This window comes from Cyprinus carpio, chromosome B15, assembly GCF_018340385.1.
Source record: "Cyprinus carpio isolate SPL01 chromosome B15, ASM1834038v1, whole genome shotgun sequence".
In the NCBI taxonomy this organism is placed as follows: Eukaryota; Metazoa; Chordata; class Actinopteri; order Cypriniformes; family Cyprinidae; genus Cyprinus; species Cyprinus carpio.
The window spans coordinates 9,093,967-9,118,874 of NC_056611.1; the positions used below are offsets into that span (position 1 = coordinate 9,093,967).

General features: G+C 38.1%; 1 protein-coding gene across 12 annotated transcripts in view; it reads left to right on the plus strand.

Moving 5' to 3' along the window:
• The window catches only part of LOC109064829 (teneurin-4), a 208,012-nt gene that overhangs the window by 91,776 nt on the left and 91,328 nt on the right, over window positions 1–24,908 (plus strand). For 5 of the 12 annotated variants that reach the window (XM_042739122.1, XM_042739123.1, XM_042739125.1 and 2 more), the window contains 4 exons: window positions 7,384–7,630; window positions 12,459–12,557; window positions 13,856–14,091; window positions 23,513–23,677. In XM_042739122.1, coding sequence (XP_042595056.1) covers window positions 7,384–7,630; window positions 12,459–12,557; window positions 13,856–14,091; window positions 23,513–23,677 — 747 coding nt within the window. Of the gene's footprint in view, window positions 1–7,383; window positions 7,631–11,529; window positions 11,605–12,458; window positions 12,558–13,855; window positions 14,092–23,512; window positions 23,678–24,908 lie in introns of all 12 variants that reach the window. The other 7 variants (XM_042739128.1, XM_042739133.1, XM_042739131.1 and 4 more) reach the window with 3 other exon arrangements.

A 24,908-nucleotide genomic window follows, 5' to 3' on the forward strand; every position in this document is an offset into this window, starting at 1 on the left:
TGCAGCTCCGCATTTAGATCAGTTGGGTTTCATTAGAACTTATTTAATCATTCCCTCCCATTGCTGGTGTGAGGGAAGCGAATGAGGTTTACAGGGTAGCACCGGAACATATATCCACCGGAGAGACTGCAAGAGATCACATCAGACAGGGAAAGAGAGATTTAATAAGCAACACATGGCATAGCTGCAGAGGGCACCAAGGACAGGCTTTTTCCTACTCACCATTCCCGCGAGTTTCACCTGCGATTATTTTTAATGAGAACATTCAAGTTATTTATATATTGCGTTCAGCTAGGCACCTGGATGTGACTACTGTCCATATTTCTAATTGCAACCAGCCAGCTGTTTTCCTAATGCATTGTCACCTTTTGTAAATGTACACTGTATGCTCATGAATCGTCGCTTTATTTAGATAATCCATTGTGAGGTTACCATGGAGATAACAAAGTGCCAGACAAAGCCATCTGCACGCTCCAACGTCAAAAATGTCTTCAGGACCCAAGGGGACACAAAAATTACACATTTTTTTTTTTTTTGAAAAACAGCACATTTGCTTTTGATTCGGCATGGTTTTCGAATCAACAGGTTCTCGAATGCAGCAAGAGATTTTTTTTGTGTGTGTATTTATTCCTTCAGTATATCTGTGAAGGTGTCAGCGAGGCCGTCAGTTACTCACACTTGATGAGTTTGAGAGCATGACTGATTCTGAGCGCCGTTAGCTACAGTATGTCTGCTAGCCTTCATATGAAACCCGTGAAGACAGCTTGTATTTTCGCATGTATCTGTCTTTCCTAATGGTTAGAAACAACACCTTAACTGATGATTGAATGGAGGCAAATGTGTGAAAACCACAGACACACAACCTTCCATTAACACTCAGGGAGGCTGTCGGCTCTTCGCGCTGTTCAGAAAGCTATATCCACCATTCACGATCAGAAAACGAAGCTAGCAGGATAGATAAATGTTCAACAATCTATGGTCACTCTTCCTATTTTTAGCTGCTGGAGCTGCAGCAGTGGACGTCGTTTAATGATCTGTTTATCATGCGGAGGGATTTTGATTAATTCTGCAGCCCGTTTCACACATTGCACATTTGATCGGGTGTCTGAGGCACGTCATACGAGTTCTCACTCTCAGGTGTGACTGTCAAGAGTGAGACTCAGATTTTGTTACTATAAATGAAACAGCCTGTAAACGTTCTACAAGTTATCTGCGCTTTCCAAATGAAATTTTATTTTGTAATTATGAAACTCTAAAAATACGTTGTATCACCACATTTCTTATCAATTATTCATAAACAAATCAATTCTGCTCCAGGGTTTGATGTTTTAGTGTCACTGTTGGTTAACTTACACTGCTGACTGGAGCAGCACAATTTTCCTTGGAGATTGACTTCAGACAACTTTAATGGGCCTTTGACGCCTGTAAATATTGAGCTTGAGAGAAATTGAGCTTGAGCTTCTGAAATATTTCTGGACTGTGATCAGTTGCTAAATGGAGTCAAACTCATCAAGAACATCCCAGATCAAATTAGCTTTTTAACATGTTTTAGTAAAGTTCTTGCACCTCTTTTGAGTACATCCCTCCCCATTTAAAACATGCAGCTAATCTACATAAATATGCCATGGGATTTCCACAGAGAACTGCTTGTCTCCCTTTGTAATTGCTATTTTATTCATTTGCTGTCTTGTAATCGTAAAGCAATTTTACAACCAGCAAAGTGTCATCTAGAATAATTAGGTGCCTATTATATTCTTAATCTCAAGAGAGGGTGAATCTCACAAAAAACATGTCCAGATTTATTTTTCTAAAATATATTTTTATAAAAGATAAAAGAAGTGTTTGTTTAAAGAAAATTAACCCTTTTGCTTAAATAAAATAACACCATTGTTTTCATTTTTTTTGTGATTTTTTTTTTTCCGCCTGAAAATTAACCACCTCTAGGAAAAACATTTATTTATATATATATATATATATATATATATATATATATATATATATATATATATATATATATATATATATATATATATATATATATACATACATACATACATACATACATACATACATACATACATACATACATACATACATACATACACATACATACATACATACACACACACACACACATTTATTTACTAAATCATGAATAATTCTGGGTGATTCTCATTACAGCCATACACAATAAAAGAAAGAATGAAAGAATATTAAAAAAAAGTCTTATAACAGGCTTCATTTTCTGTAAAATTTTCTCCTTAGAAATGTGTACAAAAATGTGAAATATGATGCATAAAACAATACTCCAAAGACCATTTGAGACCTAAGAACTTTTCCTGATTTGTCTGTTCTTTAATGGCAAAACAAACTTCTTTGCTGGCGAACGGAATTGTGCAAATTAGATCGATCAAAGACCTTCCACTCTTACAGGTCCTTCTGGGCTGCGCTGAATTGTTCCTGCTGAATCATTGCTTCTCCTCTTATTATGCTCATTGTCTCAAGGACTCGAATGAGCCTTACCTTCTGTGCTTTTCAATGGAAATAAAGCTCCAACCCTTCAATGCTGCATCAGCACTTCTGTTTACTGGCTGCTGTTTAGGGAATAAAAACCCTGCGTTAAGACAAGCTTGTTCCGAAAACACAACACAAGAGTTTCGATGTTTACTGAAGTGTTTAGAAATGGGGTGATGCATCGCCTAACCTTGTTGTAAGTCTATTACTATTTGTAGCATTCATAACATGTATAATGGGTTTTTTATGCAGTTGTTGTTGTTACCTGAGGGGCTGTACTTCTATAATTTATTTTCCCTGGCAAAATTGTAGTTTTGAGTTCAATGCTACATTCTTAAGAGCCACAGTTTTTATATTCATTAGGAAATCAACCTGTGAATGACTTTTTGCATACTGCATTTTAAATTGCAATAGGAGAATTGTTTTTTAAAAAAAGCATTAAAAAACACAAATTCATACAGTCAAACAAGCCAGTTAATCAAGTCCTGTTGACATTAACTTTCTTTGAATGACATCACTTTCATAGTAGTAATACACCCGCATGTTCCGTACCTTTATAATGCAGGGGAAATGGTTTACCTCTCTTCCAGCTCTCCGTCTGTTTTGATCCGGTTTCATCAGGGCCATCATCGGCTTGGCTCAGAGATGCAACAGAGCTCTGAGTAATTGGTAGCGTAGGATTGTGGGAATGCGGCTTGGTACGGGCCCATCTGTCACTGGCTCTGACAAATGATCCGGCCGTGTGCCCAAAATGAAAGGGAATAAAAAAAGTAACGTGGTCCCTGTCAGTGACGCATCCCATAATGATCTTCAGTAGAAATGTGCACTCACCACATGGTGCAAAGCACTCATTTAGACATATGAGAGATGTGAGAACTAGCATTCTTTCACCCCGGTGACATGCCTCCAACGGAGAACATACTGTGTCGCTTGGTGTGTGAAACTGCGGTAAGACCTTCGAAGCATGCAACTTTTTGCAGTATTCAAAAGTAAGGAATGATTCAGGGTTTTTATTACTTGAAGCTCTATTCTGTGCATTATTGTCCATGTTTCTGCTATAGAAGTTAGAAAAGATAGTGGTTATGAAGGTCAGTTTAGTCATGCAACCATAAAGCACTTTTTATCTGTGAGGCCTATTGGTTTTGATAAAGATGTGTATTCTCATACGTATCCAAGGTGTAAGGAAAATATGCGGATAGATCAGGATGTTCAAAACCTGATGATTGATTAGTTTATGTAATATTTTATGTTTATAATTTGTGGTGGCAGTTTTTTAGAAAGAATGAATTTACAGATACAACTTCTCCAGATTGTGCTGACAGTTTCTAAGAAGTTCTGTCTCCGTCTTCATTTCCTTAAAAGCATTGCAGCTACAGCCATCAACACTCTGCTTTTGAAACAAAAAATAATTACTGTCGGACTTCAGATATCCCGCTGTGAATGATGTCCTTATTATTATGCATAATCCTTGTTTGTTTTTCTTGTGAAGACTATGATTTTTGCAATAAAAGTATGCCTGGACTATTTATTTGTTTAATATCTGTTAGCCTACTAAAAGGCTGTTGCATATAGTCAAAGTCCCTTTTAGACGAGTCATGTCACTCAGTGGCCATCTTTAAAACACCTCTCAGGCATGCAAGTGCAACCCTTATCTCTCTAAATGGGGAAACATCAAATTCTACACAACTGTTCACTAAGCTTATGATTAAATTTCATATTTGAAATCACCAAAGAAATCTGACGACAAGTGTGTCCTAAATGTTGTTTCTTTTGCTCAAATAGCATTATTATTTTTAAGGCTAAGATCAGCCAGTGCGCACGCGTAATCCTAAGTGCATGTCTCAGAACGCTGACTGTTTCTATAGCAACCAGGACTAACTGCAGCTGCAGTGACATGCTGACTTTACGAATTAGCGATTGGCTCTTTCATTCAGAAGGTGGGGCTTCCTGCGATTGAGTGGCCATATTGAGCATTGTATTTTTCCCCATTCAAAGCTATACGAGTGACACGTCTTGGGTATTCTATAGTCTTTGATATAGTATATTTACATATTTGGTAGACACCAATTTTTTAGCATTTTTCACATACCTAGATTGTGAAATTAAATCCTCAGAAGTGTGTTTTGGATTTTGTACTATCTGCATTTTGGTAAGCATTTAAAAAAAAAAGAAAAACTTGTTTTTGAATGTAAATAAAACATCTTTAGCACATTAGCTGTAGTTTTAATAAATTAAAGTTGGTCAAAAATGTAAATGGAACAACTTTAGCACATTAGCTACACCTTTAACTCTTCCCCCGCCAACATTTCTGAAAAAAGTTGCCAGCCACCGCCAGGGATTTTGATGATTTTCACTAAAATTTGATGGCCTCCAGTATATTTTGCTGTTTGAATATTTGAATATACAATGTACCAAAATAAAGATCAGAGCCTCTACTTTTAATAAAAAAAAAAACAGTTTTATTTTAGCTTAAAGCATTCTTTTTTTTATCAACACTTGAATGTAAATAGGTTTCATAAAAATGTATAGTTTTGAGCAAAACGGTGAGAAAATCAAATTTTTATCAAAAACTACATCTGGATAATATTCAGTACGATTATCAAAGCATAAATCCAGTAAATCGCTTCCATCAACACCTCCAAAGCTTGCACAGACATATACCACTTCCTGGATCAAACATTTTACTCTGCAACATTATGCAGTTTTCATTTACATGCTGTCTATTGCTGATGATCGCATTATTTTTAAAATGCATCTGTTTACACAAGAGGTCACTCGTTTCTCCGTCCTGTTCACGTGTGTTTTTGTTCGGGAGGATTTGTACTCATTCAGAAGATGTGTAATAGTGCCCCCGAGTGTATAACAGTGAAAACCCGAAAAGCCGTAAAAGCTCCTCTTTGGTGGGGAAGTGTTGTCTTCTAAAAGACGAGATAACTCATCAATGGCGGGGAATGTTTATTGATCATAAACATCTTTAGCACATTAGCTCTACATGAATTAAAGTTGTTCATTAATCTCAAAACATCTCATAAAACATCTATGTTCTTAACTAATGAAAGTTAAATGAAACATCTGTAGCATGTTAGCTTTAGCGACTGAAGGTAAAGTTGTTTATAAATGTAAATAAAACATCTTTAGGGCATTAGCCTTACCTTTAGCAACAGCCTAAGCTCTCAGTAAAGAAGCCGTTGAGTGTTGTCGACAGGTGTAAAATGAAACTGCTTTGTTCTTGTTAAGTAAGGGTTCTTAGCGCAATGAGGCGCTAGTTTATTGATTGATGAATGGTTTAGCGGATATGGAAATGAATGGCTTTGGAGCGCACAAGGACACAAGGGTCTTTATCTGCGTCTGGATTGCCACAATCTGATGCTCACAATCTCATGTCTGATAGCCCCCATTTCCCATGACGCAAAGTGGCTTTAGGAGACAAACGCTTTGTCGGAAGCTGAAGCTGTCTTGTCGGGTCCATCCGCACAAACTGCAGTTGATCATGGCATGAATTTCAAACAGTTTGACGAGGGTAATTCAGTCTACTTGATAATGACAGATTGTCAACAACGTATTTTGCCTGATGAGTGTTTGTGAGATTCCAGCTGTTAGTAGAAGCCAAAGCACTATTTGGGTGTGACACAGAATAGTACGTAGTATGCTAGGTGTCTCTTTTTAAGACAACATCTTAATGTTTCTTGGACAAGGGTCTAGTTATACTTGTTATCCAAGTAACCTTCTCTCTTTAATTCTAATACCAGAGACATAATCACATTTATCTACTGTAACAACTAATTTACACATTAACCACACAATTTCCACATTTTGTCATTGTACAGAGTTTACCATTTCCCTGTTTATTTATGCATTTATCAGATGCATTTGTCCAAAGCAATTAGCCACTCCATTAGCATTACCATTAATGGTATTTGTTAGAATTATATACAAATAAAACAACTGCAAATTGCTGTCTGTGTTGGATGTCCCTTGCCTCGATATCTAATTCACACTATGTAGATTACTTGTTTAGCCAATTCTAAATATGGATGGGGCTTTTTGGCAACAAATGCCTTTGTAATCAGAAGATGTGTCAGACGTATTAACACAGTACATTAGGCTGTATTTATACAGACTTTTCTTAGTATAATTTAATGAAGTATTTAAGTAAAACAGTATACCAGAATTAAAAAAAAAAAAAAATAAATATATGCTCTGGTCAATCTTGAGCTCATATTTTTTTGTTAATTATAACTTTATAATAAGACAGTTAAAAAATAGAATCTAAAAGGATGGAAATAAAGAGCCAAAGTTAGCTTACGTGAGGTGTCAATTTAAAGTTTTTATTATACTTGTTTACAGTGTTTTGACATTTTTATATTATTATACTGATTTCTGTTATTTTATATAACAGGATGGGATGTTTCGTAATAAGACAACCCAGTTCATACCACTAAACATCACAGAATGCTTATTGATGATTGTGCTGTTGTTTCCTGCCAAATTGATGTCACTTCCTGGAGGATGCTGCCATTAAGCAACAGGCTTTTGTTAGTTAATGAGATTTTACAAAAGACTGATCAGAAAGTGATTTTGGGGATAATTTTTTTGCTGTGTTGCATGAGTAGCTGCTAGCAGAAATTTCCTGCTGTATTCTGCTATTACTATCATTTTCTTGTGCGCCCCTAGAGGACAATTTTGGTACTGCTGCCTAAGCAGTTAACTATACCATTTCCAATAAAATGTTGGATAATGAAAATTGACTTGTTTACTTGTGCAGTATCAGAAATACGTTAGAGACAAATGTCTGTACAGCACATGCTAATGAACACTGCAGTAATTTCATTTATTTAGTTGCTGATAAGGCTGTTTCTCTCGTTTCAGAGGGCACGTTCCAGAACCACTCTCGATTGCGGACGCCACCGCTGCCCCTGTCGCACTCCCACTCCCCTAGTCAGCATCACGCCTCCTCCATTGGCTCTATGAGCCACAGCAACTACACCCAGCGCAGTAACCCAAGCCCGGCGCCCACCGATAGCTCGGCTCCCAATGAGGGTCCTACAAGTGCTCAGGACTCAGGCAGTGCCCAGGACAACTGGCTTCTCAACAGCAACGTTCCTCTAGAGACCAGGTATGTTTGGTGCTGTGATGTTCTCGTGGTAAAATGGCTAATGAAATAGTCAAACAGAATTGAGTGACTCTAAATCAGGTGTTTATAATGCATAAAGCATGCATATGCTGGCTGCATGAAGCGTTTAATGCTGTTTGTATCTGCTTAAAAGATCAACTACACTGTTCATACTTAATGAGTCTTTATGTAGCCTTTTAGCTCTTTTTGCCGCACAATGAAATAATGGGTCTTTCCTGTTATGCAGTACATTTTGATGTCTCAGACTTTTACAGTTTTTTTTTTTTTTGACTGCCTACACACATTTTCAAAACTTTGCCTCTTTTTTCAAAACTTTACACCCAAATTGCACACACAAAATGCAAAATGCCTCACGTCTCTTGCAAAATGAAGCACTGCATTCAAAACATCACAGACACATCTCAAAAGCAAACAATACCTTTGCCATCATATTAATTTCTGTTAGATTTTTGTGTTAATTGGAGAATTGTGTTGTGTTTTGCAAAAAGTGTTTTATGAAATTGAAAACTGAGTCAAAGGCCAAGAATAAGTGTATGGTTTTGCAGATTTGGTATGTGGTTCTGGTGTTTGAGTGTCAGGTTTCAGAAATTGTGTGACAAGTAAAGATTTTGTGTGTGAGCAGTAAAAAAATAAATAAATAATAATAATAAATTGAACATATATGTGCTGTAAGTTAATTCAGTGTATCTGTAAAACAATATACCAGACTTTCAAAAGGCTCTGGTCAATTTGAAATGCAGACGTTATGTCAATAACTTAATAGTTTTCTTAAAAATAAAATTAACTAGCTTTCTAATCTTTTTTGTATTCTATCTGTTTTCTTTTCATTTATTATACAATTAACAAAAGAAAAAAAAAATTGTTGATTTTGATTGCTTCCATTGTCCTCATTTATAAGTCACTTTGGATAAAAGCGTCTGCTAAATCACTAAATGTAAATGTAAATGGTGAATGGAACCTAATAGGATGGAAATAAAGAGCCAAAGTTAGCCAGTTAGCTTACTTGAGGTGTCATATTTGAAGTAATTATATATATACACATTTCTAATATTTTATATAATAGGATATATCTTTAATATATTATTTAATAGGTTTCCCACCAAAAATTGTTTCACCTCCTGACATTGATGTCATTAAGCAACAGACCATTGTTAAGAGATTTTACGAAACACTGGCAGGTTAGAAAGCCATATTGGAAAGATTAACTGACAATTAAAACAATAAAAATATTTTTTGTTTTAAGTTTTGTTTGAAAAATTCTGATTAACTAGATCAGGGAAATTAATTAATTATAAATTAATTAACATCATGAATTTATATAAATTAATTAATTCATACATTAATTTCTAGCTTTATTTCCCCATATTTATGTATTAATAAAAATGCAGTATGATTGGACATAAAATGTGCTGATAGTAGGAATTACCTTAAAAAGTGTTTAGCTGAATTAAGAATTAAATGACGCTTTACGCTCTGTCACACCGAAGTTTCATGCGGCTCCGTTTTTACATAAATTTCTGCATCAGGCATTTAAAACATGACTAAATATACAACAAGAGAAAATAATTTTTGTTTTTTGTTTTTTCTGGGCTTTCCGGGCAGTGTTGCTGATCTAATATCTCAAGCCCAAATGCATTAGATGGGCAAATTCTCTCAAGGTTCTGAAGGGGGCTTTGCTACAAACTCAGCTCCTTATTTATCTCCCATCAGCCCTTGCTCTGTTTGCTTCTATCTGAGGCACTTGTGTGGAGGAGATCAGTCAAGAACCTCTCAGATGTCTGTTTGCATTGCACAGGCTGCTCCTCATGCATGGCGGAGGCAAATCAGGGCTGTCAGACCAGCCTGAAGAGAAATGATACATACTGATACTCAGATTACCTCCACCTCCTGCACTGCTCAACCCAGCCAAACCAAATGGCTCATAAATATTTCAGCTGTTGTGAAAGTTTTAGGCTTTTCGGACTTTATGCTAAGAGCATCTGTATAACACCAGTCTCGAATCTCAAAACTGCAATGATTTACTGTTGGGATTGCAGAGTTAAAGTCCTTTTTTTTTTCTTTTTTTTTTCATATGTTGTGGAACCTCTTGCCTAGTTTTATAAGACAGGTGAATCTCAAGACAACTGTACAAAGAAAAAAAAAAACTGTTATGTTATCGCAAAATCAAAAATGCTGAAAAAAAAAATTGTTAGAAATATGCATTTTTCAGCATTTTTATGGTTATATAATACATCATGTATATTATTATAAATTTACGAAATAATATTTTGTAAAGTATATATACTGTGTATATATATATATATACCTGTATATATATATATATATATATATATATATATATATATATATATTTGTACTATGTCTGAATGCTGAATTTGATTAAAAAAAAGAAAGCAACATTGTCTGCACAGGACTGTTTTCATTATACTTTATTACAGTAATATTTTCTCGATACAATACATGTAATGTTTCCCGAATGATCCTAAACTGAGCTTCATTTGTGTTCATACTTCACAAAATATTGATTTCTTTTTTCATTAATTTTGTAGTAAAATACTATATAACCCAGAACTTTTGCTTTATTTGGATAGGTGTAATAGAGAGCATGAGGAAATGATGGTGGAGGTAGGATAAAAAAACAAAACAAAAAAACATTGCAGGCCAAACTTAAACCCACATCACTGACGTGGTCCCTTATCTTCACATAGACCCTCATAACCACCGCTCCAGATCAAAATGAAAGTATCCTAACATTTATGTTGTTTAATAATAAGCATAAGAACTAAGGCACTTGCTCAGAAACTCGCTGTTTCTTTGTCATCTTGATGCGTTTGTGACCAGCATGGGTGTGAACGGTCCACTCAACAGGAAAATGAATGTTAATTTGAATTTGCGGAGGGACAGTTAGCAACATAATGACTGATTAAACATCATGGATTTCCCCAAACTTTAATCTGGACCAGGTATTCCCACGGGACAGGGAAACAGATGGTCATGCCAACCGATCTGCCGCAAGAGAAGAGTGGCGGAAACCAAGTAAATCAGTGACATCACACCCCACCCGCCACAGCTCCCTCCTATCTAAAAAAAGAGCAATCAATTATCTGAATCCCTCTGATGAAATTGGAACCATTAGCAATATCCACAAGGGCAGTGAAAGATGGCCTGTCATTTAGGCTTTAGCTAATGGCTTTGTAATGGTTCCCTCTCACGACTTTTGTACAGCGGACTGGAATGGGTTGGATGAGTCCCTGGATATGTAGGCTTACCGAGCCCTTCTATTGGATGAGAGCCAAGCAGACTCATTCTTTTATTGGCTGCTTTTATGTATTCTTTTCTGACTCCTCCAAACTGGCCTCTGGGCCCTTCTCATCTTCGTTTAAAACTTTAATTTGCCTCTCAATGCCCAAGCAAACCAACAAATGTAAATAAGCCGGCCAAAGACAATCAGCCGAGCACGCAGGCAGTCTGGAACAGCTCTGAAGAAAAGAAAACAAACATTTTCTCTTGTTGAATTGAAGGTGTTGTGCCTGCCCAATGCATGTTGACGGTTCATTCCTCCATTGCATTATCTCAGTCTCCCCTTATGGAACAGCCGTCTCAGGGGGCACGGAGCTACAGTAGACATGTTTCACTGAATGCACACTGAGTTCCTCTCTGAATGTTAATAAACCTCTGCTTTATGAAACCATTTATTATTTAAAAACTGCAAAAAAAAAAATCACATCTTAAAGCAGGATTTAGAGTAACCACTTGAGAATTCTGTCAGTGCCATGTGTGATTCTTTCTGAAAAGTGTTGTGTCAGCCCCTTAAACACAAAGAACGTGAAGAAGTGAATGGAAAAGTAATGCCTTGTTTTCTTCTAACCACAATCACAAAGGAGCCATAATACTCTAATGTTTATCAGAGAAGAACAGGACGTTTGCAGAGAGGGGCATGGGTCGTATAACACAAGGTACATGTGTGGTAAAAGAGCGCGAGCGCTCTCGGGTGGGGCGTGCCGGGTTTCACGGGGATAAAACCCCCCACACAGCACTTTAGTTCCATAAGGATGTCTCTGTTTCCCCACTTCCACTGAAATAGTGCTGGTGCCGAGCTGTGGGACCTACGGACTTCTTTCAGAACCGAGCCACATTTCAACTGACTTGAGAGACGAGCGTTTTTATAACTGGCTTTGTTATTTAAAACACAGTGCATCACTTTCTTGTACCTTTCCAAAACAATTTAACTTTTACAACTGATTTCCCACATGCTGGGAGATGCCTTTGTGCTGTTATACAAAACATCAGCACCCTTGCAGCTAGATTAGAGGATGGGAACGAACTGTTGTTTAACTAAATACTCATTGCAGTGGGTGTTTCCAATATAAACAGCTTTGTAAAAGATAATGGTAAAAATCTACTTTTGCTTGATCTAGTTTTGTTTAACATCAATCTTGCCAGACTGAGGAGTTGTTATTTAAAAATATTATTTGATTTCAAGATTCTCCCGCTGTCTGTTCTCTGACGTTGTCAGTAATTGGCTAAAGAACAGTAAGTTTAGAATAGGGTGTGTTTTTTTTTTTTTTGCTCCTGAACACTGCTTTTACTGCAGTTGAAATACATTGGAACGGTTCCAAATTGGGCTCCGGATCCGGCACCAGCACCCTGTCATTGGAAATTGGGGTTTGTTTGTCCTTGTCAGCCTCTTCACTCTGTCCGTTTACAGAATTTCGCTGGGTGATCACATTTTTGTGTTTGCACATCTGTCTCCCTCTTGCACGCATGTCTCACTCTCGTTCCATCTGTCCATCTCTCCACCTGTGTGTAGAAACATAGCAAAGCAGACATTCCTAGAGACTTTACAGGACAACTTTATAGAGATGGACATACTGGCTACAGCTCGCCGCGATGGGGCTTACACTGATGGGTATGTTGCATGATCTGACCGCAGCTGCCGGAATCTGCTTTGCCATGCTGCATAGTGGTACCTGTGCACACTTGTTTTCCATTACATAGTGACATCTGTAACAGAATCTAACATGTTTCATCACTTACTGTATGAATTGCATGTTTTTTTCTTTTGATTTTTTACAGAAATTATTTCTGAACACAAACTAACAGCTTTTCTAATTAACCCTGAATGTGTTAGCATTCTTCTCAGAGGAACTGTTCATAAGTCCTTTAGTGTACTCTACAAGACTGAACCCTGTTACCTTGAAACCATACAGATTTGAGACTGGGTAAATGGGAACACAGTTATACTTTTTGGGTGAACTATCCTTTTATCAGAGTTATGGCGGGCACAATTCTTAGTGAGTCGCCTGATAGTGGTGTTTTTTATCTTTCTTTATGATACATTTGTGACATTTTAGGTAGAAACTTAATGCTAGTAATCAGCGAAAGGCTTTTTTTAAAAAGTTATTTTTAGAGGCATTTTATTGGGACAGGACAATGAAGGAGAGATGGGAACAGCTAGGGATGAGATCAGGAAAAAAAGGACATTAAGACAAGAATTGAACTCTGGAGCACTGCCCAAGAGGCTTTGGCTACGACAGAAATGGATAGTTTACAATTTTATTTTTATTTGCATTGCTAATTACAATCCTGAAACCAATTTACAAACCTGGAACAAATGTCGGCACGTAGCAATGTTGCCAACATGACAAGCTTCTGTCTTGTAGTGTGCACTTAGAGTTTTTGCAAGTCTGTTGTTCCGTTTTCTTGTACCTCATTAGCCTAACGTGGTTTGTTTCTGAGTTTCCCCTCGTCTGGTCAGTACAGCTTGATAGTGCTTTCAAAGTCAATGACTTCACCATAGATTACGCCATCCACAGTGAATAAGCTGTCTTGATAATGTACATCCTGCAATATCCCACAGCTTTTTGACACACGCACCCTTAAGGTGAATTAGAAATCACTACGAGGGTTTGTATTAACAAGAATCCACTGTGGTCACTCGTGCTGTAAATTAAATTTGATATTGATTCAGAATTCCGATATAACGCACCCCACGGGGCATAGTGTGTCTTGCTGCCAGCGCTCAGATGTGGCTATGGCAACAGCTTGGAAAAGTGCTTAGCGACAGCAGTACTGACCAGTGCGGGGAATCAAGCCTACACACTCTACAGATACTGTTTACCATGATGAGAAAACACTTACCACACAGTGCTCTCTAATGTCCCATTTTTGTGAACATAAGCAATAGCATTTTCTGCGTCTCTGCAGACACTTTCTGTTCAAGCCTGGCGGGACTTCGCCCTTGTACTGCACGACTTCACCTGGCTACCCTTTGACGTCCAGCACTGTCTACTCTCCCCCTCCCCGGCCCCTGCCACGGAACACCTTCTCAAGGCCTGCCTTTAGCCTGAAGAAACCCTATAATCACTGCAACTGGAAATGTGCCGCCCTCAGTGCCATCCTCATCTCCATCTCCCTGGTGTTCTTGTTGGCTTACTTTATTGGTAAGTTACCCCTCTACGTTCTCATTCACCCTTAAAATTGCATCAAAGGTCTGACAGATATCAGAAATTACATGTGTGCTTGTTTTTTGGTTCTTAAAAGAAAAACTTGAAGGTGGTTTGCAGCTCTTAGTTGATTTATGATTGTTTAGCTGATCTGAGAGAAGACCAAAACTCTTCTAAGACCAGACAAGTCTGACAACTGTAAACCAACTTGATGGTCAACAAACCACCTTCAGTTGGTTTAATTGGGTTATCCGTACATACATTATACATTCTAATCTTATTGGAATACTGAAGATGATTGTAAAGGCTGAAGTAATGTTTTGTCATTTAAACACCTCTGCTGTGAATCCAAGCTGCTGATGATTATCAGTATGTCGCCTCACCGAAAGAGACTGATATGACTTTTGTGTTAAATTTGATCTGTTTCCACATTGTGCCAGAGTAGCGACACATAAAGATGCTATATGCGATTCACTTTTCAATCATTTGAAAGCTCAGCTCCTGCAGATTACAGTTAACATTATTGATTTCTGACATTGTTAGGAAATTTCAGTGTCCAACAACTGTATTCAGCTTGGTCAGTGAACCAAATCAATAATGGACAACAGATAAAGTGAGATATGATTGAGCCATAGCAACAGTTCATGCTGGTTGTGGTGTGATTTTTCCTGTGTGGTTAACATTTATGGAGTTAAACAGTGACTACATAGAATTATTAACTGCCCGTGATTTATTGCGGCTGTATTAGTTTTGCACCATATTAGTCTGAACACTGGTAACTGAATGTTATGTTTCATAAAATCCCATGAAAGAAGCGGAAAATCCAAAGTACATGTGAGAAGATAAGAGCTAGTCTAGCAGTTCCAAATAAAGTGTGTCCATACCTTGAAGAGTAAATCAATAATAACAATAATGTTTTATATAACTCAATATCTTTTATAGGACAGCATGAAATGGGTTTGCATAATGTGCGTCTGCTTAGAATGTAAATTGTTACGTGTAATCTCACGTAGAGCCCACAGAATGAAATAATATTATTTATTTTTTTTCAAAGTTGAAAATATGGGGGAAAAAATGAGTGCGAAGTCATTTGCACAAGGTGGATCCAAATGGAGATCGCACAGATGTGTCTTCATTATTAGAGATAAACAGCTTTTCACAGCTTAGGTACTGAGAAAAAAAATACAGTGTAAAAGAACTGAAATGAACTCTAACCATCCATCCATCTATTTTGGACTTAAAAAAGGAGAAAAAAAAAACATAATTGCTACTCTGTGATTCTGTACAGTGATTTGGAACCTAAATTAAATGTATGTAAGCTGAAAATGCTCAGCTTTGTTTAAAACTCTATTTTAAGGTATTATTGTGCGCTTTTGTCTGACTTTAAAGGGATAGTTCACCTTCAACATAGTGTTTTTTTTTTATTTGTTTGTTTGTTTGTTTACATACTATGGAAGCCAATGGTGACCAACAACTGAAGGTGAACTATCCCTTTAATAAGTGCCTATGTAAAATGTATTAAATCACTTTTAGTAATCGTTAGGATGCTGCCTTAGAAGGTAGCATGTAGGTAGTATATAATGCAGTGGCTTGCTATGTTTTGAGATCTGTGTGTTCAAAAAAACTAGTAGGCTGCCTACCTAGAGGTTTAAGGCATCGTAGATGTCCTCCAAGTGAGAGGGCCTTTGTTCTAAACAGTTGGCAGCTATTCTCCCATAATAATGTACAGTATTCAATGTATTCTTTCCTCATTAACTTACTGAAGCAATCAATTTTGAGGCAAGCCCTCCTGTGTGCTACCTGCTCTATTTGTGTTCCATGCAGAATTGCTCTCAGAATTGCTTACTTTTAAGAGGTGACTACTTAGTAGGCAGCAGCTCACAAAATTTTGGAACAAAACTAGATACTGTTGTCTACATTAAATGCCTAAGCACTGTGCTTAATGAAGTTATTCTCTGAATTAACTAGAGGGCTAGTTAAGCTTTGACCTTGTTAGGAGCCCTGCGAAGCCCACCAAGCTGATGTATCTTAATCACTTCATGTAATTACAGACACCCCACCCCATCCTAACCTTCTTCCAAAATCAAGCTCATCTCCCTGAGCACCTCAGGTAAACACGCAAAAAACTATATCACACCCATAATAATCTATTAAACAAACAACAAGGGGTCACCACGTTTAATTAAAAGCTGATGAGAAAATATATTTAATTTCAAGTGCAATTAATTATGTAGGCCTGTAATTGGAAACTCTAGCTGTGTTGTCTAATGAACCCAATTAAACCTCCTGACAGATGTTTTTGACTTGCTGCATAGTTTTGCCATTTCCCCCCTATTCTTTTTCTGTGGAGTTTGCAAGAACTGCTTCCTTGAAAGGAGTGAGATTGCAGAATTGGGAGTGGTGTGCCATTTTCTCAGTGGTGGCATGCTCATTAAGAAGGTCATTATGTCCTCGGCATCTGAAGGTCATCAGCTTCCCTCTGTGTTCATTTCCAAACGTGCTGGGCCCTCATTGTACCGCCCAACATGCAACCTCAGTCATAGCCACAAGACACTCACTCTAACTGTCGATTGACTTTGAAGCGCCACTCTTTTGTTTTCTGTCTATTTGTTTCTTCATTATTACAATCAGCCTAATGCATTTTTAGTTTTACCTTCTGCTAAATGTATTTTTGGCAGTCCACTGTGTTGGATTGCCAAGGGATTAATGTTCTGGTGTTGAAAGGACTGGTAGTGTTTATAGGACTTTTATATGCGTAGTTTGTGAGTAGCCTAAATTATAATGAGGAGACTTGCTTTAACCTAAAGGTGGAAGACTTAGAAGTTAGGTCATCATCCTGCTCGGTCACCATGGTACCCTTGAGCACGTAGCACCAGGTTGCCCCAGGGGAACTTTCTTTGCAATTAGTGTTGAATCATGGTGGACAGAAACCACCTTGTAAATTGTCAAGTTCCCAGACGAAGCTGTTTTATCAAGACATTTTGGAAAAGTTCATTCTCTGTGGCCATACTTTATACGCACTTTTACCAGTGTAGAGATATTATTCACTCCTGATAGATTCCTCTAAGCTTCAGTGTGAAACTGAAAAATGACTTACGACTTTTTGATCTACTAACTTGCTGATGATGTGCATTTCGCTGCCTCTCGTTTATAGTCATCAGTCTGAACTTGAAGTGAGACCAGAAAAAGGCACATAGAAAGGAGGAGGCTCCACTGGGAGTTTTGGTGAAAAGATGAGGCACTCATGACTGGGGAAACTTAACACTCAAGAGTGCTCTCCAAGGTCTTACTGGTGTGTCTGCAGATTGATTTGACACCTACTTGTGTTTTTTTAAGGGCTTAAAATCCATATGTGCTCAAAGAAAGTAAGCAAGTTAGTAACCTTAAAGATAAGCTATAAAAAGACACATTTTCTTCAGTCAAGAACAAACTCTTCATTGAATGAAGTGCTATCCCTCAACAACCTTTCGTTATAATAAATGTAAACTTTCCAAATACCTACTTTGACCATGTGTAAGACAAGGGCACTGCTCAAACCTGTCATCTTGTTTGTCTCGCTTCAATAAGCCAAAGTGGTGACTGGCATCTTCACATTGGCCTTTCTGTCTTCAGATAAGTTTCTTGGTAAGATTCCATAGTCGAATATGAGATGGCTGCCCAAAAAGTGCCAAAGATCTTGCGCACCAAGATCCTTGCAGGAGGGGTAATTAGACTGCTAATGAGAGGACTGAGAGCTGCCGTGTTCAACGCTCATCCATTCAAGTGTCTAAGGGGAATTAATTAACCATATGCTTGCTAATGTGCCCTGTCCATTCTATGATGGATGAGCAAGAAATGGCATTTCTCAACCCGTGACTACTCTGCCCCCAGATCCCAGCATTGTCCTCTTTTTTTGTCCTGGGATAAAGCTGTTTTTTGTTAGAGGTAAATGTGGGATAGATGGTGTCTTTTGTTGTTGTCTGTTTCTCAGGAGGTGTTGCAAAGGTTTAAAACACAGAAGTGGAACAGTAATGAGCTTGTGTTCCTCTCAGACTGAAGCAGTAGTTTGTTCAAGCTTTCTGCTTTCTTAATTGGCTTGCACGGATCTGCCAAAGTGGCCTGCCAAAGTAGAGATTGCAGGGACGTTGTGTGCGTCCAGACCTGCATTTCAACACAGCTGCCGTTTTACTCTCACCAGGTCGTGGGGTCTTTCCACTTGCCGTTCCAGCGGGACCCTCATTAAAAAACACCCAGCTTAGTCCACTTCCACCTGTCCGTGCTTTGCTCCTTGCTCAGGGAGCCTGGCTGCCAGCTGAGAGAGAGAGAGAGAGAGAGAGAGAGTGAGTTTAGATGATGGAAGAGTTTGGGCTAGCCTGAGAAACATATTTCATAAGCTGGACTCTTCCCAACGCACTCTGGAAATCATAGATACCGGGACAGCTCGGACATAAATCATAATGAGGTTTGGTAGTGGGGGGTAACCGGGAAATGTGTGAGGTATTTTACATCAGAGCTAGACAGGAGAAGTTGCAAAGGAGTCCAGATGGAAGATGGGCCCCTTGAAGGAGCAATTACTTGGACGTTTGGAATGACACCTAGACCCATGATGCCTTTGATTCGATTGTCCACCCCCACTGCTCATGCGCACAGTCTGCACTCTCAGCTTCCTTCCGCAGAGCCACAAATCAACCAATGTGCAGCAGAAAAAGAGAGCGAGCTCTAAAGGAATGCCTTACTCGATCTTGGGTGATGACAAACCAAGCCATCTGTCTCATAGCATGTCTGTCCGCCTTTGACATAGTCAATTCCAGCGGTACTGACGGGGGCGGAGGCGCCCAATCGTTTGCATTTATATTGTCTCAAGACAGCCACAACTTTTTATCACCTCCACAAATGCTCTCTTGCAAAAGTAACGGCAACATTCAGACCTTTCTTCAGGAATGCCCGAATCTGTCGGAATGCAATCAACAAAATGCACGGGCTGCAATTTTCCAAATGGCTATTGATTGAGTAAGCCGGAGGATGGCCACTCTCATCCGTCGTGGCAATGCCTGTCAAAGGCTTTATCATTTTTCAGGCCACATTTTCACCATTTAGTAAATGTGGGGTGGTTACCACATAATATGGCTTTAATTAATGGCCAAACATGCAAAGGGGTGTGAGGCAGAACTCTCCATTTGTCACGACTAGTTTGATTCGCAGTCTGTGAGCTGTGAGCTGTGCGCTTGGCTTTTAAAACTGCCAATTTGATGCTTCTGGTTAAGCTAGGGCAAGCACATCTTTGCAGAATCTTAAGGATCATTGATTTTACAACATGTAAAGCAGGACAAAGAGTATCCAACCAAAGGCCCAATGAAGCAATTAGACAAAGCTCTTTGTTTTTCTTTGAAAATGAATTCAGGCACATCTTTCCCTCCGTAAACACCACTCCAATCAATTAGCCGTTACTCAGTAAGGCATTGCTCTCTTAGTCTAATTATTAAAGATGAACCTGGTGTACCCCAACCACCCACCCACCCCACACACACACAACCCTGATGAGCTAAGTAAAGTCAAACCAAAAATGATTCAGATACCAGATATATTTTTTGACATTTTTTTTTACTAGTGGGTGCAGGACACAGCATTATACCCTAAAAGTTTTCATACAGTGGACTATCATTAAAATTGATAAACAATTTGGGGTCAAAAATTATTCAGACACTTTGACCTGACCATGGTTTGCTAAAGGTTTTTTTTTTCTTTAATTGCTAATGCAACCTTTTTACACCACAAACTGAACAAAATTAAGCATTGCTTGGTATTTGGTTGACCTAAATTGGTATTATCTAATTGTATACTTAAATTTAATAAATGACAGCTGTCAGCTATTCAACCTAATTCATTGCATACCTTTCTATCAAAGTTATCTGACATTATCAAGATGAATTTGTTCTGATACATTTTAACTCTGAGTTATTGTCATATTTTATTACCATTTTTTAAACTACAGCAAATAAACTGTGATAATATGAGAAATGTTGAAGGTGTCTGAATAATTTTAGTTGACTGTACCTCCACCACTTCTACTTTTTCTGATTTCTAGTTATTTACATACTGTATGTACTGTATGGTTTTATTTTGAAATAAAAGATCCTTCAACAACCTACAACAACACTCAACACCATGAAATTGCATGAAAAAGTTTATGATTTTTAAGATGATAAATAATGAATACATGAATTGTTTTGTGCCAGTCTGGAGTCCAGTGCCAGACATTTCCAGATTCATCTGATTGGACTTGGATTTTTAAGGTGTTTAAATCAGCACTTTATATACCTACAAGGAATATTATAGTCATTGTTACTTAATTTATGTAGGTTATGAGCATTGTCTTTGTGTCTTGTAAGAACCAATAAGTTTATTCCTTGTTTTTTTGTTTTGGTTTTATTTAATCTACAAATCTGCTGAGCAATTTTAGTGTTCTGTCACCCAAAAATCAAGATTGAGTGAGAGTCTGGAAATTATTCCAGCTATATGTTTCTTTGACAGAAGAATAAATCATTCATTTAGACATTTTCTCACCCTGATTGAGACAAGATATTTGCCGCTACACAAAACAAATACATTGTCACCTCTGAGATATTGAGTGGAGCGGAAAAGTAATTTTAGCCCTGAATTGTCACTACAGGTTGTCAAGAGAGTGTGGCAGAGAAAGCCACTTGTGCAATTTGAAACCAGCTCTGTACTTACGAAGGAGAAACGGGAACTCACGTAGGGAGAGAAGTGGAGCATGGGAAAGAGACAAGGCTTGAGATCATTTGTTTTATCGACTCCGACATCGCCATAGTCCACCATAGTTTGTGTCGACTGCCGTTGTCTTACATACTGTGGATGCATCCCAATATGCATACTATCAGTACTATAGTAAGAATATCTCATCCCTAATCGTGGTGTTTTGATATTAGTATGCCAGAAGTGCCTGGATGCTGTACTATTTTTGATTTTCTTCTCCACTTTTTAACTTTAAAGGGGTTATATGGTGCAATTTCAAATTTTCCGTTCTCTTTGGAGTGTTACAAGCTCTTAGTGCATAAAGAAGATCTGTAAAGTTGCAAAGACTAAAGTCTCAAATCCAAAGAGATATTCTTTATAAAAGTTAAGAGTCAACCACTCCTAACTAAAACGGCTCATTCTAACATGCCCCCACATGTCTACATCACGATGTGGGAAGATTTGCATAACACCACCCAAATGTTCACGAAAAGAAAGGCGTAACTTTTATTCTTGCTGTTGCCGCCGCCGCCATGTTGTGGAGATGCTGTGTGTTTAGTTGTGAAAGCGAAACTCCTTTGTTTGGTCTTCCAAAAGAGGACACAACTTGAAATCAGTGGTTAAGTTGTATTTACAACACTGTTCTGGAACAGTTCAACCCAAATATTCAGATGTGTGCAGCGCATTTTATGGAGGACAAGGACTGTTTCTTGTGAGAGTAGCCTACAATGCTGATGTCTGTTTTTATAAAGTGGGGCAGTTCCAACTCTGCAAGGACAGTCTGGCGCTTCTGATTCACAGCCTGTAAGTACATTTAAATATTTAAAGAATTTGCCACTGATGATTCAAACGCGAGTTTTGAGAAGTGTAGAGTAGCGCTTGTTGTTTGTCATTTCTCTGATCACAAAAGCAGACATGTTTTATGTTTACGCAGCGCGATATGCAATGCAATGCGTAAAAGAACAGTATAAGTCATTATAATCAGTAATTATTGTTTTTGTCTTGTCGCGATGGGACACATGGCATCACAGTTTGGTAAGGGGCATAACATTTCCGTCACACAATGATATGTCAGTGAATCCCAATAATACTGTCTTTCTGCATACTCAAAAGGGTGTACTTTCCAATTACCGGTAAAGTAAATACTTTTTTTTTTATTGATATGCAGCCTATATTCTACTGTAGCATCACAATCTTAATTAAATTTTGGGTTATTTACATCCTGTGCTTAGAACATCTATTCTGTGCAAGAAATATGGCTCCAAGGCCTTTTGTTGGGATTTTATCTGCTGACTGAAGACTTCCAGGACAAGGTTTTGCCTGGCTAAGCTGGTCCTGACCATTCTCGTCCTGGTGATCCATCATGCCTGGCCCCTCCTTCCCTGTTCACTGCGCCACCAGAGTTCATCCCAATGGTTGCTTCTTTTGTTGACCTTGTGAAATATCGCTGTGTCTTCTGGTACTGCTCATGCATTCATCCCTACCTCTTGTTGTGTTCTTGCTGACTTGATCATTTCCTTGTCTCTTTAGCCACGGGGGGTGTTAGTAAGCTAATGGGGATGAAAAGAAAAGTTGCCCTGTGGGCTCTGGCTTTTCTCTATGGGTTATACAACATTTTTTTTCTCCAAGGGTGGGGGGAACCTCTGTTGTTTTCACAGTGACTTAAAGAAATGTGCATACTCTACTGGTCAAAAGTTTAACCTAAACCGAAACATAACTACTATTGAGGTTTATTGAGGGAAAAGTTTTAGTTAATAGTGAATTTGTGTTTTTGTGTTCCCTAATCTAAAGTCTTGTATGCACTTATGTAATATTTTGAAATATTTTTGCAATTTAAAATAATTTTAAAATGACCTCTTTTTTTTTCAGTTTGAATATAAAGTAATATATCCCTGTGGTGGCAATGCTAAATTTTTAGCAGTCATTACTCCAGTCTTTAGTCACAGAATTCATTGTAATACATTATGCTGATTCAGAGCTTAATTATTATTAGTTGTTATACTAATCATTAATAATGGTTCTTATTATTCTCAGTGTGAATAAAAGTATTAATTTCTTATTTTTCAAATATTTTCCAAATTTTTTAATGGTAGTGTATGACTGTTTATGCAAATATATCAAAAAACGGGTTTCACCATTGATGATAATAATAAGAAATGTTTCTTAAGCACCAAATCAGCATATTAGAATGATCATAGATCATGTAAAACTGTAGACTGGAGTAATGATGCTGAAAGTTCAGCTGTGCCATCACAGGAATAAATCAAAATGTAATAATATGTTAATAAACACTATATCTCACTACTGTGTTTGACCAAATAAATGCTACCTTGGGAGAACATAAGAGACTTCTTTCAACAACACTAAGTTAGAAAATCTCATTGATAAGAGGGAATTTCCATTGTAAAATCCAACAGCCATGACGTTATATTTCCATATTAAGCTGCAATGGGTTGTGGTTCTCTTGGTGCTCTTAAACTGCCAAAGTTGAATCAAGTCAAAACACATTTGTTTTCAATACAGCCTTGGTTTAATTGCCCCAAGCATTCATTCATTCTGATGCAGTGTCTATAGTATTCCTTAGTGAATCTAATTTGATTACAATAATGTACACCAAGGCACATGCTCACTAATCACTGCTCCAACACACGTAAATTTACCATCTGCCGCTGCTCTTTCTCCGCAGCCATGCACCTCTTCGGACTCAACTGGCATTTGCAGCCAATGCAGAGACAGATATATCAGCTGACGGAGGACAACACGAGTGGCCTACATCTGCCCACAGATCTGGGCTTGCCGCCTTTAGGCAACACAGGTCTAGAGTTTCCGGATCGAGGAAGCAAAGATGACGGTATGTCCAAGCAATTTTCAATTGCGTTTAGTTCCTTGTTTCCAGTGGTATTGTGTATGTTATTCACACTCAGATTTGGCTTTATTCTAGTATGGAATGTCCAGTTTACATGGTCCAGTCAGTTCCCAAGTTCTTCTCTACATTTTCATGTTGAATATTCTGTTTTGCTCAGATAAATGGATTTTGAATGCCGTTTCATTTTTTTTTTTTTGAGATTTGTCAAAGAGTGATCCTTATTAGGGTGCAGATAAGTAGTAGCCTTGATGTGAAAAGACAGCAGCTCGACAAGTTTGGTTGGGAAAAAAAGAACTTCTTCCAGTTTTGATTAACCTTAAGCCTTTTTTATTTTGGCCAAGTGTTTGAACTCATGCCCTTCAGTCATCTCATATCCGACAACACATTCCAACATTTCAAGCTAATTTCCTGCCAGATTCGCATGAACTCATCTCCCGCTAATTTCGCTCAGTGCTGGCCAGTATTATGACGTCTTATTTTTGATTTTCAAAGACTTCAAGATCCAGGATTATTTGTCAGCCAGCTCCATGCTGTGACCAGTCTCAGTTGCTTGCCATGAGATCTGCATTACAATCCAGTGAAAGTTGCAGGGAAAATGGGAAGGGTATTATTTGTTCCTGGAAGAACGAATGGCACAGCTTTAGGGATTGAGTATCCAGGGGCTCAAGGCAGATTAGAACTTGCCCCATCCAGAAAGCCATGATTTCCTTTCATCTCCAAGACTGGACATGAGTTTTCCTGGCAGCAGATGAAAGCAGACACTAACCCTCACGGTCATGGAGATGGAAGTTCGTACAGTAGGAAAAGTTCACTTTTTCCATGAGCACAACCCGTATTTAGGCATTTGATTTGCCACAGGCCTCAGACAAAAGGTGGGAGATCAGACCATTACCATATAGATGAGTCGCCAAGACGTCTTTTTTCATTTAGCAGCTGGCAGAGAGGGAGCGAGCGAAACCACAAACACGGAGGCTGCGACGGTGCCTCTGCTTGAGTGACATCTGCGGCTGAGGGGAAATCGATAGGCCGGGCTTTTTAATTCTGACTGTCAGAGTAACATTGTCATCAGGAACACAGCAAATCAATCCGGTGTCACTGTGCTGTACATCCCTGGCATTAACTTAAATAAACACTGTACCGGAGAGGTTTTCTGACCATCTTGCACCTTCTAGTAATCAGTTCAATTACCCATAAACATGTTATCTGGAAAGTGTCA